This window comes from Pomacea canaliculata, linkage group LG5 (assembly GCF_003073045.1).
Source record: "Pomacea canaliculata isolate SZHN2017 linkage group LG5, ASM307304v1, whole genome shotgun sequence".
In the NCBI taxonomy this organism is placed as follows: domain Eukaryota; kingdom Metazoa; phylum Mollusca; class Gastropoda; order Architaenioglossa; family Ampullariidae; genus Pomacea; species Pomacea canaliculata.
This window is the reverse complement of record NC_037594.1, coordinates 5341667-5366663: the sequence shown is the minus strand read 5'-3', so window position 1 is coordinate 5366663 and position 24997 is coordinate 5341667. Positions and strand designations below refer to the sequence as shown.

General features: G+C 40.7%; 2 protein-coding genes across 3 annotated transcripts in view; one reads left to right on the top strand and one right to left on the bottom strand.

Moving 5' to 3' along the window:
• Positions 1–258: 258 nt before the first annotated feature.
• Positions 259–24997, bottom strand: part of LOC112564237 (zinc transporter ZIP13-like) — a 27206-nt gene continuing 2467 nt past the window's right edge. The window contains exons 2-8 of the mRNA XM_025238916.1: positions 9040–9144; positions 7899–8002; positions 7396–7617; positions 6280–6369; positions 5720–5833; positions 5180–5349; positions 259–4876 (exon numbers count right to left, since the gene is read on the bottom strand). Of these exons, the coding sequence (XP_025094701.1) occupies positions 4801–4876; positions 5180–5349; positions 5720–5833; positions 6280–6369; positions 7396–7617; positions 7899–8002; positions 9040–9144 (881 nt within the window). The 3' untranslated portion in view covers positions 259–4800. The remainder of the gene's footprint in view (positions 4877–5179; positions 5350–5719; positions 5834–6279; positions 6370–7395; positions 7618–7898; positions 8003–9039; positions 9145–24997) is intronic.
• Positions 17014–24997, top strand: part of LOC112564235 (uncharacterized F-box/LRR-repeat protein C02F5.7-like) — a 27348-nt gene continuing 19364 nt past the window's right edge. Inside the window, exon 1 of one of the 2 annotated variants that reach the window (XM_025238915.1) lies at positions 17014–17633. In XM_025238915.1, the coding sequence (XP_025094700.1) occupies positions 17562–17633 (72 nt within the window). In that variant the 5' untranslated portion in view covers positions 17014–17561. Of the gene's footprint in view, positions 17634–23668; positions 24312–24997 lie in introns of those variants that run through there. The other variant, XM_025238914.1, reaches the window with a different exon arrangement.

Sequence of the window (24997 nt, the reverse complement as noted above, 5' to 3'; positions counted from 1 at the left end):
CGTGACCAGCTTAGCGGTGCACGTCCTGCAGCTGGGAAATTGCAAATGTCAATGGCACATTTTTAAAACATGTAATTCTCCTTTTATTCCTATTTGCTTATCATTATCAAACCTGTTCTTTGGTTTCACATATGAGACTTTGCTCCATTAACATTTTCCGTAATGATTCTCTAAAGCTTTTTTTTTTTTGGTGGTGGGGCTCACATCTACTTTACCAACATCCAAAACAGCTTCCATACCACGTACAGCCAAGAAACGTTTGCATTTTATGCAACGATTTATTAATGATATCTAAAATGAAAAATATATTTCTGTAGTTCCTAATACAAGCACCACTCAACTTGATGCGTAACACATTTCTCAAATATTTACAAGCGTTCAAACATAACAGCAAATATCACTAGCGGCTGCAGTCGTGTTTCCGGTGGAATGGCTGTAGGACAAACATTTTGTTTCGTAGCAGAGGTTTTGGCAGAGGCTGAAATAGGAACATGACCGACATGAACGTGACATTATTAAGATGTCTTAAAAAGTGGATACCAAAGAGTTGCATTCACGAATTTATAAACAGAACACACGAAGATCATCGTAAAAGAGTAACAAGAACACGAAAAACAACCATAAATGGAACACACGAAGATCGAACTTTGAAAGAGTAACAGAAGAAAGAAAATAGCAATAAGCAGAACAAAGTGTTTGGCTCTGACAAATTAAACCATTGACGACAGTTAATTGCCACCCAACCTGTCTTTCCCGTCATTACCTTGTCCCATTATTGCGCCATTACAGCTACTGGTGTGTAAAAACAGATAATAATTAAGGAAAAAAGATATTCATTTATCAAATGTGAATAAATTTACATTTTAGAAACAAGGCCTTTCATACTATAGTAGTGAGTTAGGATGTTTTGTGTGCATACAGCAATTCACAGAGCATCACAAACATTATGGAAGTACCAATGACATCCAAGGCAGATCCATAGGATCTTTTTCTGACATTAATCATTGAGGTCTGTTCAATGCTTATCTACAAGATATATGTGGCAAGGATAGCATACATAAAGCAAACTATAATGTCACTGCACGCACTTATTAAAATATATAGAAATATATATGCTCTTAAAAGCAGTATGCTGATTTGTTGGATTACAATTTTTTTTCTGTGATGAAAGCATTGTAGAATGTCATTTAATATCGAATGCATGGAACGGATTGTCCTCACAAACGTTTCTCCAATATATCTGAGGAATTCACATAGTACAAAGTTACAAGAAAATGTTGCATCACAAGAAACGATGTAACCAAGTAAATATTTACACCAAAATGCGTTGGAGACAAACATAAAGAAAGAAGTTCAAGTCGTGCATAAAAGAAAGACAACAGATGTCCTCAGGAAGAACTGGGATATGACAACAGGTGTCCTGAGAAAGAACTGGGATATGACACTGGATGTCCTAATGGGATTTGACAACAGATGTTCTAAGAATATGGATATCCTGAGAAAGAACTGGGATATGACAACTGATGTCCTAGGAACTGGCACATGACAACAGGTGTCCTAAGAACTAAGCTTTAACTTTGTTCTAATACAAAATTCCTGGTGTTACTTAGATTACTACTCAAACAGAATTGTAGTTCTGTAATCATTAGTAATGTCACTAGTCGTCGGTCATTTCTGACAGCTTCAGCACAAGAAAACGTTGATTTATGCAGTGTACATATTATGACAAAGAGGTGTTTAGTGCCCACCTTTCAAGAACACATTTAAGCATGAAGCTGCATTCAAGCAATTGTCGTGCATTGACCGTAACATTACGGACGGAAAGCAAACCACAGCAAACACATAAAGAATGATCTATTGCTGACAGACATGCGTAAACCATTGGAAAATGTAAACATGAAGCAATACTAAATAGATATGCCGTAGAAAGACTGATAACTTTACGCGTGCAGACCATCTCACAGATGCGTATGTTCATCGCAGTGGGCTGACACACTCAACATGGTGCCAGTGGGACAGATAGTGGGGAAAATGTCATGAAGGCTATTTACAAGCATTACTGCATGCGAATACCCGTCACAGAATCACCAATGTCCAGGGTGGGTGCTCAGAGCATGTACAGGCTATAAAATAAAACAATATTAACTGAAGCTGAATATATAATTACTACATTTCTCCCCCCCACACACACACACCCTGTCAAGACACACACACAGGTGTAATGAAATTAAGCCTAAAGGCAATTAAAAAACTGATAAAATGCAATAACTTACTGGAGGGAATATGTGCATATGTATGCCAGCAAATCTACACAAAATAACTATTTATATGTCGAAAAGGTACAAACATGCACAATGTTGATGCAAATGAAAAACATTGGTATCATGATACTTTCTGAAAACCCTTCTACATTATGCTTGTTGTAAATGGAGTCTTGTTGCTTTTACAAAGAGCTGGTTAGCAACACTCCTGGCATGAAGTAGAGGATATATATATATACTGCTAAATTTTCCACAGCATCAGACCTGCAGCTGTGCCGTGTACAGTATCATGGCAAGCAGAGATGCAGGTCTGCATACATCAAAGCCTGCCCAGGAAATAGGTGGGATGGGGATAATCCTACCTCACTCCAGCGAACACAAAACTGAGGGAGTATTACTGCATAGCTGCAATATAATCCATCAGGACTTTCTAGACGTATATTATTGATATTACTAATATGAAAATTCAATGCTATTTAATGTTTTTAAGCATGCGTTAAAAGCATAAGTTTGTGTAATCATGTTCCCTGCTTCTATAACAAAATTAACCACAACAGTTATGCTGGGTTGCATGGCTGTGTGTATCTCCCAGCTGCGCAGAAAATTGGCCGTTTGCAGGATGACTTTATGACTATTTACATTGTGGAGAGGAAGTATGAATGTTCATACGACCCACAAAATTGCGGAGTGGCAAATTCTATGCCTTCACTGTATGATTCTGCAAAAATGAGTCAAAAATGTGCATTTGTTTAAGAACATGCAATGCCTTATATCAACATCTTTTTTATGCAGCTTAAGTTCTAAACAAAGAAAGTGCTTTTAATAAGTCTTGTTTTAAAGTCTCCAATAGCCAACTCAAGCGTAGCCATAGACAGAAAACAAATGTTATCTTCTCCTGCCGATCAGCCCAGATCACACAAATTAAACGTGCTCAAAATACAGCAAAAATGTCTCCAGTTTGCTCGAAATTATTTGAAACCTTCATAGCAGATGAAGATTTTCCTAGCACCCTTGTCATATTGCAATTATAATAATCTGTGGGGAAAATGTGTGAAGTGGCAAATGATCATAATTACACCAAGTCACCTGCTTCACCTGCTTTAGTCCCCCTCAACAATTGGCTCACATGCCTTTCTGAGTTTGTCCTGCTTTGATAAAACCTTTCTCAGGAGGATTTGAGATCAGCTCTACTTTTCACAAACACAAAAAAAAAAATCATTAGGATGATATCTCAAGCAACCAATATCTGATCAGTATTGTATGTTAGCTGCAAGTATTAAGGCACTACACATGAATATATTTTTCAAAATGAGAAAGAGCATTGTTCAGTCTTGCCTGCACTATGATCAACAAAGTACTTCTTATATGCTGAATATGACAATAGGGTCTTCACATTCAACTCACTAGAAAATATGGGAAGGAATTTGCCAAACAATATAAAAATGAGTCATAGAAATTTTAGTCAGTGTTCGGGATGCCAAAATCTATGAATATTAAGTAATGATGATATGCAAATTTTTGACATACAACATTATTTCAAAAATCATGTAAATATATTTACTGACAACATACTTATATGGCTGGGCAACAGGTGATCTGAATGTGCCTACATTTGTGGGCTATCAATGCCAATAGCAGTGAACTTATAGAACTAGTTACACTCCAGCACACATTGCATAATTTTGGGAAGAAATCATTACCATCTGATGCTTAAAATTGTCTTGATTCTAGAATTACTAGCTTTGACTTCTAAGAATTTCATCTTTTAGTCAGCATTAATAAATAATACCATAATATTAGGAGTTAGTTACAGGCAAAGCGGCCTATACCTAGTAATCTTAAAAATTCTGGTCAATTATAGAAATCATGGTAACCATGTTCTCTTATCTCAGCTAACAGACTATGGCCTACTTTACATTTCACATGTTACCTCCCTTGCAGTGTATGACTAAAGATGACAGCTGCTGCCCTTTTCCTCATGACATACAGAAAAAAATAACCCCTGTATATCAAAGATCTGGTTATGATAGCCTATCATTACTTAGTTTGCTAAACTTGCATCTCTGTAAGTCAAGTAGATCAATGCTGCATGTGTGACTGTATCAAGTCATTTACAAAGTACATATTACATGCATTTTTTGTCTGTCTACCAGACCACTCACAAAGGGAAATATACAAATTATTCTTACTTTTATGGAGAAGTCATAGAACACCGGTTCTAAGTACATCCTCACTGCTTTCACAAAAATATGTTCTTAAAGAGACTTTCACTTTTAAAAAAATTACAGACAACACTGTACATGTACACATGAGATGTTGTACTTAACACCAATAAAATAGTATTCTTTAAATATTAACATAACCTCCAGAGAATTCTTTCATACAATGTACCCACACAACAAACTCCCCTCCCTGAAACAAACACACACACACTCTCTCAATCTTTCGCTCATTAATTTCTTTGAAGGAGGACAAAAAGCTCTGGCCAGTATGACATTTTTCTACGGCTGACAACTTGTTCATTAGCTCCCCAGACATGTCAGTCAAACACTAGAGTAACAAACACCATGGAAAGTATTCCAAGGAGAAGGCAACCTATCTGCTTCAAGGACTCGCTGAAATAAAGAAAAAAAAAACAAATTTTAAAACAATAATCAAACACTTTTAACAGTTTTCAGTCTGATTTGAAAATCACCTACACAAAACTGTGCCTGTAGTCTGTTCAGTACTGTTTGAGTTTAAGTAATTATTTGAGAAATATTAAATTTTGTAAAATCTTTATAAAGGGAAAAAAATCAAGATTGGGTTATTTTAGATTTTACAGTCTATGACAAAAGCTTCAGTTTCCTTTTTACCTACCAAGCATGATTAAAAAAAAAACAACAACACAAAAGCACAAGAAGCTTTACAAAACTCACAGTATGTGTCTTTCTGCTAACAAGTCTGGTACCACAGTCACAAGTGCTATGTACAGGAAACCACCAGAAGTGAACGGCAAAACCCACAGAGTTCTTTCCTCTGCAGACTGTGCTGATTCTGACAGCAATGCAGTCATTGCTCCGACAACACCACCAGTGGCAGTGAGAAACTGTAACAAGAAAACAACCAAATAAAACATTTCACAATTTTGAGAGAACAGAGCATAAGGCAAAAGAAAATTATGTTTTTACAAAGAGGATGGATGATGGATGTGCATTTTCAGCACCTTAAACAGCAAGAAGGGTTTGATAATAATCATGAGGAAAGTGACAGCAAACAATTAAAAGGAGTGGGGTGTTGCCAATACAGAGAAGATCATGGATAAAGAGCCATATTTCCAATACACTAATAATTTGGCCTTTGACAGTATATGATAACTAGAAATGGCAATAAAATAAGAGAGTGAATAAGTTTGATCGCTGACTTTCATTTACGAGATGTTACTTCAGGCATGACTTCAATCATAACCCTTCTGTTACCTGAGCCCTTGCTGCTCGCCATCTGTCAAATCCAGATCGAAGGAGAATGGCAAAGTCTCCAACTTCATGTGGGACTTCATGGAGTAAAATAGCTACTGTAGTTAAAATTCCAACCTATTCCAGAAGATATAAAATTGTTAAAAATTGTATACTATAACACTAAAAACTTTAAATGAGAACACAGTTAAAAGTAAAGTAGACTTAAAATAAATTAATAAAAGTTAAAACAATGTTATATTGCAAGACTATTCTCAAAATGATTACAAACTATTGCACAGTTTCTTTTCAGATACATGGTCAAGAAAAGATGGCCTATCATTTAAAAAATATCAAAGGAAAGCAACCTAAACCCTTACAATCTGACTTTTACTTCTTACATCTTCTAACAATTTGAAAACTTTGCGTGTAGCTATGACCATAATCCCGTCGATCCGTTGTCAAGGTTGATAAAGTAAATGAATGTGTGTATGCAAGTGCACACAAGAGAGAAAAACTTGTAACTCAGATACATGTGACAATAGATATGCTGCAAATCATCAATTGCTCTCAAACATACTCACCCGATAACTAATGAGAAAACTGCCAGCAACTGCTAGGCCATGAGTAAAATTATCCACCACATTGGCAAACAAGTTAAGGTAGCCACTGACCTGTAACAAATGTTTATGCCAGGATATCATCTGGTATTAAAATAAAGCAAGAGAAAAATGTAATGCTTTATTCCTGAGTCAGATTTTAAAGATGACATTAGCAGTTTATAGCAGCATAGGACATGCCTAATGATGCAGACAAGGATTGGTAGGGGCAGCAATGTAGCAAACAAGAAATTAATGCCATCTAAGTCTGGATAACTGTAAAAAACTTTTTTTTTTTTTTTGGCAATAGAAAGGAACATATCAGTACCAGTGTTTCAAAATTCATGACATAAATATGTCAGAGTCAATATCTGGAAATGCATAGGTCAGTGTCAATAGTGGTTTAGAAACTATTAGGAACAGCACAATGATAATGTGATAATAACGCAAAAAAGTGTCAGAAAAAAAATCTTTATAGACAGAAGACATTAAAAATAAATCTAATGAAGTAAAGGAGATTTGTCGCCAGATGGATGATAAAAACTAATATGAATTAAGCTTCAAGTTGCTAACAAATTAGCAGAGCATACAGCTTTTATTATTTGGTTATAAAAAATGTGCAATGAACTGGTAATTATTTTTAGAAAAGCATGTAAAGATCGATTTAAATTTGTAGGCTGTAGCCAACTTAATAGTTTTAAGAATATGCTAATTGAACAAAGCACTGTCCAATCAGTAAGCTGATATTTGTGATGTCATGGGAAATGAGGTCTTGACTTCTTTGAAAAACCAGGTGAGAACTGAAATGTTTAAAACTTTGGTAAGAACTGAAATGGAATTTTTTTTTCTCAGAGAATGGAATTAAGTATCTTTTAAGGATATAAATACACTTAATATAAAATAGTTTAGCACTCAGGCTAACTATTAAAAAGGTGATAGTGTTAAATGTACATCAGAAAAAAGGATAAAAAGTAAATTTAAAGATGAATAAAGAAGGATATATGTTCTTTAATGGTTCATCTGATAATGAAAAAATGACAAACTAAACCTGAACAAAATCACAACGCAAAAACAAAATAAAAATAAATAATCTCATCAAACCTTTATATGAGAACTATTGGTATCTGATGCACTTGGAGGTATATTTCTGTTTGTTATGTGCTTCCTTTGAGATTTTCCATTTTGAGTGGCAAACACATTGATTGAATCAGACTCTATCGTTTTTCGTTTTCTTGTCTCAGAAAGTCCTGAGCTGAGGGTCTTCGGCATAACTTCTGCGTCTGGGTGTTCCTGGTTATTAATTTCATCACAGGTATCTTGCAGCTAAAATAAAGACAGCAACAACAGATTGAAAAGTAGAAGAACATACAATATAAAGTCCATAACAATCAGATCAAATCAAAATCATCAAAAAATAACATTAAATCAGGAAAAGAAAGCAATTCCTTTAATGTTTAGCCACTCTTGTCCACATAAGTGCACATGTAAAGTCCTGTGTGTGCAATATGTTTTGCATGCATGTTCAGTATTTATACATAGAGTTTTGTGTTTGTGTGTACATGAATACCTGTCTAAATATACAGTAAACAAATTAAAATACCTACCACTTCAAACTCTGTTTCATCACCAAACAATTTCTCAATGATCAAGAAGAAAAGCAAGCCTCCAATGACCCACACACCAACTTTGATATGGCTTTTATGGTCATCTACACAGCAAGAACAGTAGCAGAAATGATAAGGAGACTAAAATATTTTTCGTTGATGTAGTGCTTTTCCCCGCTACCACAGGTCGGCTCAAAGCACTTTACACACAGCTTTGCACAAATACAATATGATAATAAGCACACCTTTCTGGTAGACACCACACACACATATCCAGATATGAACACAAAATAATATTGAAGACTCTATACGATAAGACCACTAATATTTGCAATGCAAATATTTACACAAATGCCTGCTACATAGAACACTGCAAAGGAATATAATTTTTCAAATTTCCATGTGAAAAGGAAAGGTGAATAATTATTTATAGATTTTAACAATGCAATACTTAAATTTACTCATATCATAGAAACTTGCTGAATACAAGGCCATAGCACAGACTCATATCAAAGAAGTCATTTATCTGTCGCAAAACAGGGAATGTGATTTAATAATCCTATTTAATTTTAATTTCCTTAACTGGCTCAAATGCTTAATTATCATAATTTCAGAGGTAGAATTTAGGTTCAGATTAGCCACTATTTGGACATATGAAAAACTGCCTAGGTGCTCTCTGTTTGGGACATCATCTGAGTAGCAAACACTTTGAATCTAGACAGTTTAATGTAACGTACATAAATATAAAGGTTAGTGAGGAAGCAGCAGAACAATTCAGAGAATGTATTTTCAACCACTAAGGGAGGTTAATGCTTAGTGAAGTCAGCCAAGTAGAGAGTCTTTATAGAGTCTTTGATAATGCATACACAAACCACATCTTTGATTTTCACTAACATTATTCTTGAGCACCATAATGTTTAAAACAACATCAATATAATGATTGCAATAGAAACAACTTGACAAAACGTTTAAAAAAATTACAAAAGCTGCAAAAATTCATTATACAAAACTATATACATAAACAATTCTCTTATAGACCTATACAAAGAAACATACATGTATGAACACATGCATGCACTCACGCACACCCACAGCACTAAGCTACACTGCAGGAGAAGCCTGTGTGCTGACAGCACCTCACCTCGGTCGATGAAGCTCCAAACCTCGGGCAGCAGATGGCAGAAGACATCACCCAGAAGACTGCCCACAGCAAAGCTCAGCATCAGCTTTAGCCGGGATGCCGCTGCTGTAATAACAAGAACATAAAAACACATGATGCAAAGAGTCTAGTGTCAGATGACCATGGCAGCTACCTCAACCTCTAGTTCTAGTGTTGTGTTATTGGTTTGTGGGTATTAGAGGTGGCACTCATTAAACTGTCCAGTTAGAAAACACACAAGAGACAGCTTCATGTCGGCTCCCGCCCAAGTATATTTAAATCTCTTCACCGGAACTAAACCTTTTACGGATTGTTCATTTTGGGAATAAGGCAACACTTGCCTATGTCACATCTCCCTTTCTTTAAATGGACATTGTTTCAATATAACTTAATTAACATTAATTTTAATATTCTTGAATTTCCTATTCAAGTCTATGTGCGTTTGATTCGAGTCAATCATTTACAAGTCAAGTCTCTGTGGGATTTGATGGTGCGACCACTCTTGGTAGTCTGACAGGCTGGTCTGGAGGAGCGATGACTTTGGACGCTGGCGCCTTCCTGGCTGCGGCTCCTGGACATGGCTCTGGATTGTCAACAGTAAACGTCTGGATCGTCTGAGTGTAGACCAGACAAGAGGTCGGGATCCTCTTCGGACTTTGGTTTGTTGGAATAAGGGACGACAGAGTCTTTGGGATAGGTCTGGGGAGTCTCTGGATTGGGATCTCTGGGAATCAAGAGACGCGGTTGCGTCGTTGGCGACCGTAGGGAGTCTCTACCTCATATGATCTGTTGGGCAGAGACTTGATGATTCCCTGGTGTCTGGGTTGGCTTCACCCAAACTGGCTGACCTGGTTCCAACTCAGCGGCTGGTCTGGCACGGTGTGCTCTGTCGAAGTTCTGTTTATGTTTCAACTTCCTGCATCTCGTCTTTCTTATGAAAGTCCTTCCTTTCTTTTCCTTTTTCTCGGAAAATGAGATGGTATGGTGGGGACCATGGTGCGTAGTCTTCTCCCGAACAACAGTTTCTGCTGGACTGAGACCTTTGCTGAAGTGGCGTAGCGCGATATGTGAGAATCGCTAAATAAGGATCATCTGCCTTCTTCAGGATTGATTTCACAGTTTGAACGGCGCGTTCGGGCTTCGCCATTCGCTTGTGATAGTACGGCTGCTTGTTGTGTGAGTGAACTCGTACTGTTGAGCGAACGTTTGGAACTGCTTGCTGGAGAAACTGCGGGCCGTTGTCTGAGAATGACAATTTGTGGAATTCCATGCGGGAAAATATGCTCTTAACATGGTTGATGACTGTTTTCCGCCGAAGTATTCTTTAGGTGTGCCAACTCAATATAACGTGAATAATAGTCCACCACTAGTAAGTACTGTTCTTTTTTCAGTTCAAAGATGTCCATGCCAACTTTCTGCCAAGGGAATGCTAGTGTGACAGGAGGGAATGAGTGGCTCAGGGGAATTGGCCTCTCTTTGATGCAAATTGTGCACTTCTGTACCATGGACTCTATCTGCTTAGAAAGCTTTTGGCCACCAACGCTCCTCTCTGGCCAAGGCACGACATTTTACGATGCCTTGATGTTCCAATGTGAAGTCTGTGGAGAATGTCTGTTCTCAGTACTTCAGGGATGATCAGTCTTGATCTGTAGAGAAGAAGTCCATCATGTCTGTGACTTCTGAACGACTGTCCAAAATGCTTTCAGCTTCTTCATGTTCTGGACTAGAACGTGGCCATCATTGTGGAGATAATACAGCACTGTCTTACAAACAGTATCTCTTGCAGTCTCGTCTTGATTCTTCGATGCGTTTTCACTGGCTGGCAAGCTGCTGAATCACTTGCTTGATGAAGATCTCTTCTTCTTCACTTCTCTCATCTTTCTGAGTGTTTCTTACTGGGGCTCGTGAGAGTGTGTCAGCAGTCACGAGATTCTTGCCTTTTGTGTAGACAATGTTGTACTTGAACCTCATCAGGCGCATGCCGGAATCTCTGAATTCTCGGAGGATAGATCTTCAAGGTTCTTTTGTTTTCAGTAGAGCCAATAGTGGCTTGTGGTCAGTTTCGATTGTCAGATCACGAAGTCCTGTGATGTAGTCACAGAACTTTTCACACGCCAAGTCACTGCGAGTGCTTCACGCTCAACTTGCGCGTACCTGCGCTCAGTTTCCGTCATACTTCTTGATGCGTAGAAAACTGGCTTGAGGTGACCATCTGACTGTTTCTGAAGTAATACTGCAACCGAGACCGAAAGATGAAGCATCTGTTGAGACGACGGTCGTTTTGTCAGTACCATAGTGTGCCAACACTGGAGCTTCAGTCAGCTGTTTCTTAATCTTCTCAAACGAGGTTTCTTGAGCAGTGTCCCACACCCACTCTATGTTTTTCTTAAGCAGGTCACGTAGCGGTTTGCTGTCGTTTGCGAGGTTAGGGCCTGCAAACTTCGCACGTGGTTTAACATTCCTAACAATCTTCTGAGATCAGAAATGTTCTCTGGCTTGGGAAAATTCTTCACAGCAGACAGTTTCTCTGGGTCGATGGCGATCCATCTTTCGAGATGATGTGCCCGAGAAAGGATATCTTCTCTTTGCAAACTGCACTTCTCGTCGTTCAGGGTAATGCCCGCTTCTTGAAGCGTCGACATCATTTCTTCAAGTGACGATCATGTTCTTGCTTGTTCTCACCGAAAATGGCAGATCGTCAATGTCACAAATCACATTTTCATGGTTCGCCAGAAGTTGAGACATTCGTCGTTGAAATACTTCTGGCCCTGAACTTATCCGAGGTAAGCGTGTATAACAGTACCTTCCAAAAGGTGTGATGAAGGTTGTTAACTCCTGACTTCCTTCATCAGTTTGGAAGTTGATGGAAACCCTTTTTGCAATCAAGCTTTGTGAACATTTTTGCTCCTGACAGCTGGGCTAACAGTTCATCTGTTGACGGTACGGGTAGTTCTCTCTGCGAACTGCTTCATTAGTTTGCTCAGATCGACCAGATTCTGACTCTCTCGTCGCTCTTGGGCACCACTACTATTGGGGCGCACCAATTCACTGGGCTTGGTGACTGTGCGAATCACTCCTGTTCTTCAAGTTGATCCAATTCTGCCTTGACTTTCTGTTTCAAGGGCAAGGTAAGCGTCTTGGAGCTGCTACTGCATATGGAACAGCTTGTTCTTTTCAGACGAATCTTGTAAGGATCTTGTAGACTTCCTAGTCCTCTGAAAAGTTTTGGGAATTCTTCCTTGTACTGTTTTTCGTGGTCCTCTATAACTGTGTTGATTCGCTCAATCAACTCAACGCTGTAAATGGCTGGTCGAGCTAGCAATGGTTGCTTCAAGTGTTTTTACGACATACACATCTTGCAGTTGTAGAGACATTTCTGTATGTCAGTTTTGCCTTGAACATGCTTCCACAGCTATCTCAACACGACCCTGGACCATACAGTTTCTTGCGCACTTTCTGCAATGGTCGCTTGGCTGCTGGAACTGCGGTCTGAGGTACGACGGTAACATCAGCTCCTGTCAAGCTTAAATACATTTCTGTGTCTTCCATCAGGAGACTGACTTTCAAGGATGTTGTCCACTGCCTACAATCATACCCATGTAAGCTTCTTCGTCTTCTTCTTCCTCTTCCACTGTGTGAATCTTAGAAGAACCTGAAGAGCGACAGACTGGCAGCATAGTGACAATCTTGGAACATTTTCTGCATTTAGCGTTCTTCTTGCAGGACAACCATCTCTGTTGTGGGAACCTTTTCCGCATCGAGAGCATGGCGGCTTAGTCTCGGTTTTCCCCGAAGGCCTGGCTTCGTACCGCAACAGAACTTTTCGCTGACCTTTCAATCTTGTGATGGTTTTTCTTCAACTGTAGGCCTCTCGCTGTTGCTTGCCAACATCGAGTGTGCTTGAGTCTTGAAGTCTCATGAAGCTCTGCAAATTTCTATTGCTTCTGGAAGCTTGAGTGTTTTCTTCTGCAACAACTTTTCACGCATAGTGTCATTCTTGAACACCGATCACAAGCCTGTCACGAATATGCGGTGCAACATCCTTGAAATCACATGATTTTGCTAACTTGCGTAAAGCTGCGACGTAAGTATCAAATGACTCATCCTTGTTTTGGGTTCGGCTATGAACTTGTAGCTCTCATACACTTCATGTGTGCTACCCAAACAAAAGTCGTTGAACTTGTCGATGACAGTCTGAATATCTTTGTCGTTCTCCCCTTCTGCAAAGGATAATCCTTCATAGATTTCTTGTGCGTCCTCACCAATGCAAGCTAATAGAACTGCAACAACGATAAGCTGAATCTTCTTTTATCAAGGCGCGTAGCTACCTCATAGTTCTGCCACTGACGAATAAATTTTTTCCAATTTACTTCAATGTTAGAAGACAAATCCAGCTTTGAGGGAACAGGACACGTTTGCAGTGAAGTGTTGTCTCTGGATGTGTCTCTGCCATCTTGCGAGAATGTCACTTTGCGAACGTACGACGCAATATTTCAAAATGAGAAAAACGTGCCACCTGAAAGTTTCTGGAGAAATCACACAGCTAGCACTTGCTGCTCACTTCTGACACCATGTTGTGTTTATTGGTTTGTGGTATTAGAGGTGGCACTCATTAAACTGTCCAGTTAGAAAACACACAAGAGACAGCTTCATGTCGGCTCCCGCCCAAGTATATTTAAATCTCTTCACCGGAACTAAACCTTTTACGGATTGTTCATTTTGGGAATAAGGCCAACACTTGCCTTATGTCACATCTAGAGTCAGTTAAACCTGTCAACTACCCTAACCTCTAGTTCTAGTGTCAATCAGTTGTTCATGTCAGCTATCCCAATCTCTAGTTTTACTGCAAGTGTAGCTGTCTATTCCTTGTTGTCTACATGGAAATAGCTTAAATAAAAATTATCAACTTTGATTTTTACACCGCAGACATGCAAGCACGTGTATATATATGTCTGTGTGACTAAGCAAAAAGGTATATGTGACATTATGTATGCTTTTAATGAAGTTTCATATAAAGTCAGTCTAATATACAAGCAAATACTTCCTTAAGTATTTTAATATACTTTATTAATAATCACAAGGTGATGAATAAAACATTTACTGTATACTTTTATCTGCTTTCCTAGCTCTTGTCACATGACAGTACTGTGAAATGGACTGTTATTTATATCTTTGTCAGAGACCCACACTTGCCTGCACAGACATATTCTACAAAACGGTCAAAGAAAGGTTTCTCAATTTTTGGTAAACACATTTCTTTCTATTGACTGTGATTTTAGTGTTTTTCAGTTTGCAATTTTCCCTCTTAGGGGCATCTTTTCTAGTGTGTGCTTTTACTAGCTGGCGATAACTAATGGCGACTGCAGATTAGTCAGGTACAAGCGTCACCTTTACACTGTCTCTTTAAACGGCCTAGTGTACCATCATTGAGACCCTCTTATACTTTGACCTTTATTGTTGTTGTCAGCTTACAGGTGCTCAACTTGTGATGCACGGAAGCGCCTTCCTCGTTATCGCGCAGGTCATCTAAATGTAATGCCATCTTCAAACACCTGTCTTTCATTGCAAGGTATTCGGACTCTACCAACAGTCGAGGGTCCAGTTTCTAATCTCACACATTCTGTATCAAAATGCACAAACCTGTTGAAACAAAACTGTTATCTGACTTATCAATGAAGGCGATAACGACCTGGCCTTCTTATATAAAACATGATTTGGGCTTTGTAGGGTGTTGAAGCAGATATGGACGACACCATTAGGGTATACAGTACTCTACATTCTGTCAGACGTACCTAGTACTGGAGGAAGCCTCGAAGAGATGCTTGGCTGACTCAGCTTCTCTCTCTCTTTTTTTTTTTTTTTGAAGTTAGCAAACTATATCTCTGTGCCAGTGGGCAATGCCTTATTATCCTTATCTTGGATCTTAGCAACAATGTTTCTCGATGACCTCTCCGTACTGCCTCTCTATTTGTTGTTGTTGATATAAATCTTCAGTCTTCACCAACTTATCACCTGATCTCTCTGCTTCTGCTGTTAAGTAAATGTTTCCGACCTTTCACCTTCAAACACTAATAGTGCAAGTCTTTACCCAGTCTTGGATGCCCACTAGATTAGACTGTCACAATCCTTCGATCGTCTGTGCTCTCAGGGTGGTGTCTGACCTTTCCCCTGTCTCTTTTTAAATTCACTTCTGACAACCGCGTGCATCTGTCCAAACTGCGACTTTTCGTTCACTGGGCATGATTAATGTATCTGTTCACTGGGCATGATGAGTGTACAAACTTTAAAAGTAGCGCTTTGCTTCCCTCCGCCTGAAATGCTCTGAGTCTGAGCATCGCACCGAGTTCGCACGAGCATCGCGAATGACCTGAAGGCGAGTGACGTAGCACCCAATGCCCAATATAAATGGCGGGGAACATCTGTATTTGTACTTTGTTGTCGGGTACAATCAGGTCCTGTGAAGGAGAATCGACGCCAAGAATGATTACAGTCAGAAGTGACAGCGGTGCACCACGGTCCACTGCCGACCCTCCCAAAAGGAGGGCAGCTGGTCTCGGGTGACCCTGGCATTCTGTTCATCCGTGCGAGAGGACTGTCATTGATGTCGTTTCATTCACTCAGTACATTTTTCTTAATAGCTCACAGAGACGTCCCCTTGATAATTTTCGAATATATATATACACACGAAAACACTGTATATATGTGGTACATCGTGCTCAACCTACTTATCTCCATAATAATTTGAATTTGTCTCCGCAACTGTATTGTGTTCTTGATTAGCTCGCAGTGGGTGGAAGCCATCAGAATGTGTCCCCTTCCTCCCCTTGACTGTCTAGTCTTGCCCCAGTTTCATTGCATTGACGAAGCTAGGGCTTTGGGGAGCCACGGTGTTTCGCCATGTAAGCCAGATCACTTCGGTAACGAAACTGTAGAAAACAGACCTTGCTGACGTCCTCACCCCGCTCTCTAATGCAGGGAGGGAAGGACAATTCTCCCAGGATATTGATGTCCCTGCCTCTTAATCTGCATGCATGTTGGTCTCGTTTAAAGGCCATGTGCCGCCATTCGCTCCTCAAAAACTTGACAAAACAATCTGTCGAAATAAAACCAGCAACGCGCACACGTGTCCGTGGTGGCAAAATGCCAGACTTGTGTGGCCACACTCAGCCCTCCACTTCTTGTTGTCTAGTCCAACGTCTAGCAAGGTTTCGCTTCCAAAACTGAAGTAATGACAATCCACAGAAGAGCTTTATACGAAATTCCAGTCTGACCTGGATGGTCATTGTAACGAAACTGTGGCGAGACACGACAGTCCAGGGAGGAAGAGGACATATTCTGATGGCTTCCATCCTTCACACATCCACTGTGCGCTAACCACAAATTCAGTTTATTATTATGAGTTGAACACGAACAACTATAGTGTTTTGTTTATATTTATATATCTTCCGAAAATGTTAAGTGTAATTATAGATGTGAGTAAGAACGTGCCTCTTCGTGAATATTTAAACTTTGAATTTATCTTTGGCAGCCAAGTGACAAAGACGGATGCTGTATGCTATTGAGTCCTGACAAGCTATGGTCACAGCTGTTGATTTATGACACGCTATGGATACAGCTATTATTGGAAATAAGCCAGCCATGACGATTTTGTTGTCATGCTACATTTGATGAAAATTAACTGTTGTTGAAAGTCTCAACACACATGCACATACGCACAAACATACAATGCAGAGGGTGGAGAGTGGGGTACACAGTAATCCCCAGTGAGTGCACTCTCTTTCTCTGGGGAGGGAGAGGGAGGCGAGAGCTGGTGTGCACGAGTGAAGCCGTTCTTGCAGTCGTTTACCGAAGCTCCATTCCAGTCACATGACAGTGGGGGAACATCTGTTCATCTCCAGACCCATCAATAGGTCAATACAAAGAGTATACACATGCAGCGATAGACCAAAAAAAATTGAGAGGCAGCCAATCATCAGTCTCTTGGGTCCCTGTCCTTGTTTCGTGTCAAAGTTCGACCACAGGAGTAGAGTGGAGGGAAAGGGGTAGGGGAAGGAGAAGTCAATACGTCAGTGCTAAAACTGGCATCACGAGCGACTGGCGCTATCTGGTGGCGCGTGCTGTAGGCAGGCCATCCCCCGCACATGCCGGGCCGTGTTGCACGTGCTTTGTCTTTACGCTCGCCATCGTGACTGCCTCATCCTCATCCCACTGCTGCAGCGCTCGTGCAGCCAGTGACACGATAACGACTTCGCAGCCAGTTGCGTCCCCCTGCATCACCCACCCCCACTACGCATCCTCCTGCCAGCAGCACACAGCACACGTCCTTAGACCCCCCGCCTTCCTCCACCGGCATCAGTGAAAGAACCTTCTATGCACAAGTACATTCGCCACTGCAAGTGGTCTGGCTATAAGGTACAGCAGCATCCCCACGTACTCGTCTCCATACCGTCTCGGCTGTTGTCGTCTTGGACACCATTGGATTGCAGCAGCAACCGCCACCGACCATGCTGACTGAACCGCACAGACACGAGGAGGGTAGGTCAGCGGCCACCTCCACCCCCCGGCCAGTCAGAAAGGTAAGCCATGCCATGCACAATGACAGCAATGAACTACTGCATGTGTGTGTGCATGTGTGCACAGTTAGGCAGTGTGTGCTTGTACAGATTCACAATAATTCACAATGTACTATTGCATGGTGTATTCACCACCACCACCACTGCCGTTGGCCCGTACACGACACAGCCTTTAGTTGCTGGCACGGCGTAAAATACAAACAACCAGCCCCGTACGTGTAAACAGATGCCGGTGGGTCAGTGAGGACCAGCAAGAGTTGTCAAAAGTTCGTCGTAGAGTGTCGATAGTACATAGGTCAAAGGTGTTCCCTTCGTATCACTAGATAGGAAGAGCACACCTGGGTGTGTGATATGAGCGATTTCAGTGAAACATAGTTCATGTGTTCACTGCAGGACATGTTCTGCACCATCTGCATTTCCCGCATCATGTCTCTGTATATCGTGCAGCATCTTTTCCTCAATAGTGTGAGCACATCCGACATCAGTTAAAAATTACAGTACCGGTAGAGGCTAACAACTAACTGTAATAGTTACACAAATAGTTTGGAGCATCGCTCCTAGTGTCCTGTTGTGTCATTCATGCTCTGAGTGGTGCAACAGTTGCAATTTTCACCAACTACACCCTATGAAGTATCAGAATCAACTCAACCATACCAGCAGCTTTACAACATTCAGCCTCCTTGACTCACACAACGTTAGTATGTTATTAATATTAATTTTATTATATTTTTATTAATATTATTATTAATATTAAAATCAGTGCCAACCTTTCATCGTCAGCAACATTATTGTTCCGCTGTTGTTGTACATCATTGCCTTATATTTAATTTCTCGTCCGATCATTCGAGCTGTAAATGGGAAAATGCATTGGCTGAACTACGTTTTCGTGTATTATTGTCAACCCCTCAAGGGGTGAAGGAAAATCAATGTCAGGGTGTCACCCTCTGTCCTATCATCCATTGTACACCAGCTCGAGTGTCGCGCTTTGAAGGCTACACGCTCTCCTCGATATTTCATGTTTGGGCGATGTAATGTATACTGTATTCCATTCTGCATGCAATATAAAAAGTGTGTAGGTGCGAAATACTGTTGCTCTGACAAGTGCCTGTGTTTATGGCAACAGCTTGTTTGGCACAGACCTCCGTCGCGAGCATCTCTAGTGGTTGAGCCTTGGCACAGCGTCCCTGATACATTACAGCTCCCCACAGCTACACAATATACATGTTAAACTGACACACAACACGGTTTGTCAACACAGTCCCCCTCCTCTCTCTTCCTCACTCCCATCTCTCCCTCCATCCATTCTTCCAGAGTCCCTGATATATTACAGCTCCCCCCAGCTACGCAATATACATGTTAAACTGACACACAACACGGTTTGTCAACACAGTCCCCCTCCTCTCTCTTCCTCACCCCCATCTCTCCCTTCATCCATTCTTCCAGACAACTGCCGGCAACACCATCATCATTTTCGACTAATCACACAGGTAAGATTTCCAAATAGGGGCTGAGCATATTGTCAGCTAGATTAACAGACATAATCGGCTCAGCATGATGATGATCGTGAATGCGTGCTGCGGATACAGAATTCACACCCCGCGCACCAAAAGACACAAAGCAAAATCGGCTGATCGACAGAGAAATCAAAAAAGTATTGCAAATCAGGATGTGGAATATCAGGATGATATTGTCATCATGTAACAGCTGCCACTAAGATGGCGTCTCCAGTTGTCTCGGCTGCAGCACACTTTGACCTCGGTAAACAAGTAATAAGAACTGTTCATTAACGGACAGACACACACAAACTGAGTAACAAACATAGGACAAACAGCCTGAAGGACATCATCATCAACATTATGGACGGCAAAGGAAAATTTTTTTTTTATTATTTTAGTAACCATGGAAGCATATTTGGCCCGAGTAGCGCTCTCCTTCGTTTGTTTGTTTGGTTTTTTTTTTAAAGAGATGTCGGAAAACTGTGCGGAAGCTGTACATTACATTTATTTCTCTGTACAACATATGTCATGTGAACGGACAGGTCGTCAGAGAGAGTAGATCGTGTTGGGGAGAGGGCGGTTGGGTTATGGTGAATTCAGTTACACCGAGAACTAAAACATCGATATCTGTTTTTGTTGAACAATTAATGGTGCCTCACATTTTTTTAAAGACACCTTATTTATTTTAAGAAAAAACTGTTGTCTTTTGGAACTTTTGTCATAGATAATTCAACTCCATTGCAATACTGTATCCAGCCATCTATTGTTACAGACCTCGTTTTGTGACATGCAGTTTACTCCGAAGGCAGGTAGGGCAACCTAGGAGAGAGCAGGGAGATTGTACCCCATCCAAAAGATAAAAGACAAAGGCCTGCTGTAAGTTTAAATACCTCCTGGCACTGTTCCGCCAGCGGCCGAGTAGTTATCTTGCGATCACCTTCAGCTCATGCACCAAATTAAATTCACATCTTGCTCTTTTAAAAATATTTTTGTTTCTCCCTGCTCCCGTCATATACATAAACTATTACTTTGTCTCGGTTTTCCTCTAATCTCATGGCCTGCAGACAGTGAATATTCATCCCAACAAAGGCGTGGTTGAGACTGCACACCACAACCATGTGCTTTGTCTCATCATGAACTTGAAGCTCGGGTAGTCTAACAATGAACCTCGTTTGCCACTTTAGGGCAACAGTTAGGGTCTCGTGTACTCTAATAATTATCATCTATTGCAGCTCAGGTAAATAAATGAACGAAACTTTCCAAGGATCACCACCACAAATCCATCCGAGCCTTTGCTGATGACTATCGTTCAGAGGCGGCAGGGAGGTGCACTTTAACCCTCAGCCGCACGTGTCTCTCCATTAAGTAATTAATGTATTGGTTTCTCTACGAAGACAGCTGCGTCAGTGGCTGGTGTGTGAAGAGCACCGGTAAATGAAAATGGGGCGATGCCAAAACCCTAAAGGTCACACTGACACCAGAATGCTTGATAGTTTACCAAAGTGCTGCAACCATAAGCTAGACCTGATTTCCAGGATTTGTTACAGTTATTTTTCTTTTGTGAGTGGTGCAACATGTGCACAGTCTCTTCCACCCACCCACCACCCATCCACACACACACACTCACACGTGGCCAAAGTGTGAATACAGCACGCGCACACACATACACACACGTTCATCTATACGTGAACTCGCATTCACGCCAACGATGCAAAGCATGCAAGCATGAAGGATCGAGAACATGTGTCAGGAACCAACAACTATTTTCACTGATAACAAATCACCCTTCCTTCAGAACTGCCATGTTGGCTGAAATTATCGTTTATACAGGATGTTCGGTTATGACCGTATAACAGACAAGTTATACGTAACCTTTTGACCCTGCTCAAAGGTTAAAGCATAGTGCTTTCGAACTCCACACTTAGAGTCCTGCAACATTTTTCTTTCTGTGGCTTTTACACAATCCCTATTCTGAGGACAGAGATTGGTTGTTATTCCCTTGTGAGTCAGTGAGTGGTTTTCAGGAGAATGGATTGCGTGAAATGTACTAAATAGATGGCTGGAGAAAAAGATGTATACGCGGAATATACAGCGTTGTATGTAACAGCACAGTGAATAATCCATTTCTTACACATCACCAGTCTGCACAGAATGCTGCAACATTTGCCTGGACTGTGCTGGACAATGATTGATGTAAATCAAACTTATGTGCATGTTTATTTTTTGTTACTCCATTGTGGAATTGTAAATTATTCAAATTTTCTTCGATACAATGCCGCGGTTAACCTGGTAAAAGCAGCTGTGACATCTCACAATGGAGGGTCGATCACGTGACAGACTGGAGTCGGCTAGACCTGAGACCGCCCTCCCACCACCTCTTACTCTTCGTCCATCTCTATCTCCCCCAAATCACTTCTTCTGCCAGTCAGCAGTAAAATGTCACTTGTAAATGAAAATTAAACTTAACACGTATTCTTCAATATTTATTCGGATCTTTGAATTTAAAGCAAGTTTTTTTTATATCCTGAAGATTTTGTCCTGTCTCCTTTTGCAACAAGTCTACCCGATTAAAACAACGGTAAAGGCAGCCTTATGACCTTTCGTTGGGGAGTGGGTCTTAGGGGAACAAACCAAACCCACTTTTCTCGGAGAAAGCATTTGCGAGGACGGTGCATCTTTCTTCTCTTTCTCTGCCTGACCTTCCCCAACCCTTTAAGGAGTCATATATCCACTCCCCAACTGGGTCAACTGAGGGAAAGTGGCTCCGTTTCAAGGGTATCGAACCGGCTGATGTTCACACCTTCGGGTTTGAACGCCGTTGCTCTAACCAACACGCTAATGGCTTCCTCGTCACCGTAATCCTATTTAGCGAGTGCAAAGATAGAATCATAACGAGGCTTCAGACATATTAGTAAAACTCCGGGAACAAAATATTGTTTTAGTGTCAGGAAAATTGAAACAAGAGAATGGCAGTCAGCCCAGTTCTGGGTGCATACCAGGCTAACTGCTAGTTAAGTGAGAGGTGTCCGGGATGATGAGATGCTTGGGAACAAGGGGCCAGCAGCACAGCAAGTCGCTAGAGGCTGGCTGATTGATAGCACAGTCCCCTAAAACTGTCGTAGTTGTGTAAACACAACTGGTTCAACACAGTTGTGTTAAAAGTTAACACTGATATTAGTGATATAGATTATAATGTAACGTAGAACTCTCTTACTCACTTTTCGCCATGAGGATTTTGGAAAAATATCACAAACATTAAAAATAAAACACTATGTATACGTAAAGCGTACAATAAAACATAAAATACTGTTAAATAAATAATAATAATAAACAGTAAATACGGAAATGTCAAGGAAGAGATACGTCACACTAGACACTCGAGCATCACGGGATATGCAGGGTTATGCACGTGACCTCTGCTCAGTGCCCTGGGACCGCATGGAGACCTCCACTCCGAACAATGTTTGAGAAGTGGGATGCGAGCAGATCAACAAAATTTGTGAAGTCAAGGAACTTAATTTCCTGGGAACATGCATTATTAATAGGCTGGGGTTTTCTTTTTCAGAGGAATGCTCTCCCCAGCTCCCTCCAGAGAACGTGTGACGCACATAAAAGCAGACGACCGACAACACAGTCCTGTGATTATGCCACGACCAGAACTATTTGTTTCAGTCGGTACCCAAATCTGCTTTCTGGTACAACAGTGTGTTCCTACAGCTGACTGTTTTCTGTTCTTGCATCCTGATTCTTACAAGTGTTTTGGCCTTTAAGGACGACCTCCGGCTTAAGTGCCCTGCAAAATAATATGGACGACTGTTAATTTTAAAAAAAGAAGAACGAAGTCAATCGTTTAGTTTAAATCTTTGTCAGGCACTAGTGCGTTGTAAAAATTAAAAAAAAAAATCCCCGCTGTGGCCTCTGTGTTGGTAGCACCCTCGGAGCACCTGTATCGTGTGACTTGCTGCATCTCCGTCATTACAACTCCGGACCCAGCGGCGACACATGATTCTAAGCATCCCACAACTCAATGCAAGAGTTCGACCCAAAGACTCGACACGTCGTCTGTAATGCATCACAAGCTTTTTAATTTTTTTGTTTAATCTCAAGCCTTATTTCTGGGACATGTGTGTCAATGCGTGTTCCCAGACCTCGCGACAGATGACGCTTCTGCAAGATAAGTCTTTGACTATCAGACACCTGACATACACGCGACCGTTGCGACGACCAGTCGATTGCTCGTGCTTGACTCAGTATCTGGAAGTTGTCGGTAAGAAATATGAATTATGAGGGCTTTGAGGACTAGATCTGACAAAACACCATTATTTACTGGTACCGCCACACTCCTCCGATGTTTGACAGTGTGTCTCATCGTCACTGCTTTCAGGTCCACCTGTATCATTCCTGCTTGTTTCTGACAGACGATTTGTAAAAAAATATTTCAAGCACTTGAGCAATGCAAATCTGCCAGTCATGGTAGACTCTGCTAAACGGATGTGTTCTAGAAGAAGCGTGCACCGGAGGAAACAGGTCTGCAGCAGAACAAACCACCATCTAAGTGAGTTATCAGCCCAGACAACAAAGAACAGCAGTGTGGGTCAGCTGGTGAGACTATCAGGGAGGTATATATAAAAGTCCGTGTTCATTAGCCAAATGACTGATGCCAATGCACTACGAACGGTTGTGGCTGATTATGGTTACTTAATGGACGGATTGCTTGCTATATTCTGCTTTTAACAGAGACCATGGCACAAGTGATATATGTAAAGGTTGCAAGAGAGTCCAGTCAGTGGTGGAACAGTCCTCGTCATTAGTTCTAAACTGGTGTAACTTTAAGAAGCGGCATTTCTGGCGAAGTATAATTTTTTAAAGGCAAAAAAGAAAAACAACATCTACAACTGAAGTTCATACAACAGAAGTGAAACTAAGGAAAGGAGAGTCACTGGGTACTGTTTTGAGAAGTGATAATCGGCTGTCTGCCACATAGCTGGTGCCTGAGACAGTGGAGCAAAGGAAGTTTTCAGTTTACTGCTATAAGAGTCAATAGTCTGGGAAGAAGTGCTAAGCTCCTGAAATCTGCCTGTAACCACAGGTGATGTGTGAAACCAAGGGTACAATTGGGAACAAATTAATCGCCACAACCATGAACAAAGGGAAACAATCAGAAAAAACTCAAGATCAAAATCAGGTAAGTTTCTTTACCCCTCCCCTACCCCGTGGGGACTTCAATTTGTTTTCTACAGTTCTGTACTGAGAGAAGAGCTTGTTCTTCATGATTCTAAATTAGCAGGAGAAAAAGGTCATGGCTAAATACCATCCCAAAAGGATCTGACAGCATAGTACTTCTTCCTTTGAGAATGAAAATCTAGTTTTTAGATGACACTGTTAATGACCAATGTTTATGACATTATGCACTATCTCTGTAAACTATAGTACATATTATCACCAACAGTGATCTAGGTCATACTTTGTGAACTGTGTAAGTGGATCAAAAAAGAAATGCTGCTTTTTAAAAAAAAAAAAAGATATCACCTAGTTATGCTCTGTACCTTGTATCTTCATAACTTTGTATTTCAGATACTAAGAGTGCGATAATGTAAGATAGAATACATGCTTACATGAAGGGTCACACACCTACACTCCAGGATTACCCACTAAAGGGTCCACTGCAAAATCCTCAAGCAGTGTGATAATTTTCTCACACCTGTCTTTCACCATATTCAGATAAGTTATTCGCTGATTCTACAGAGCATTTGATTTATGCATCCTCATATTACAAAACAATCAGACAACCAGCCAGATAGAATGATGGGGCATATGTGGGAAGAGTCACGTTCTAGTTGTCAGAGGTAAAGGATTTATTATCAATAAAAG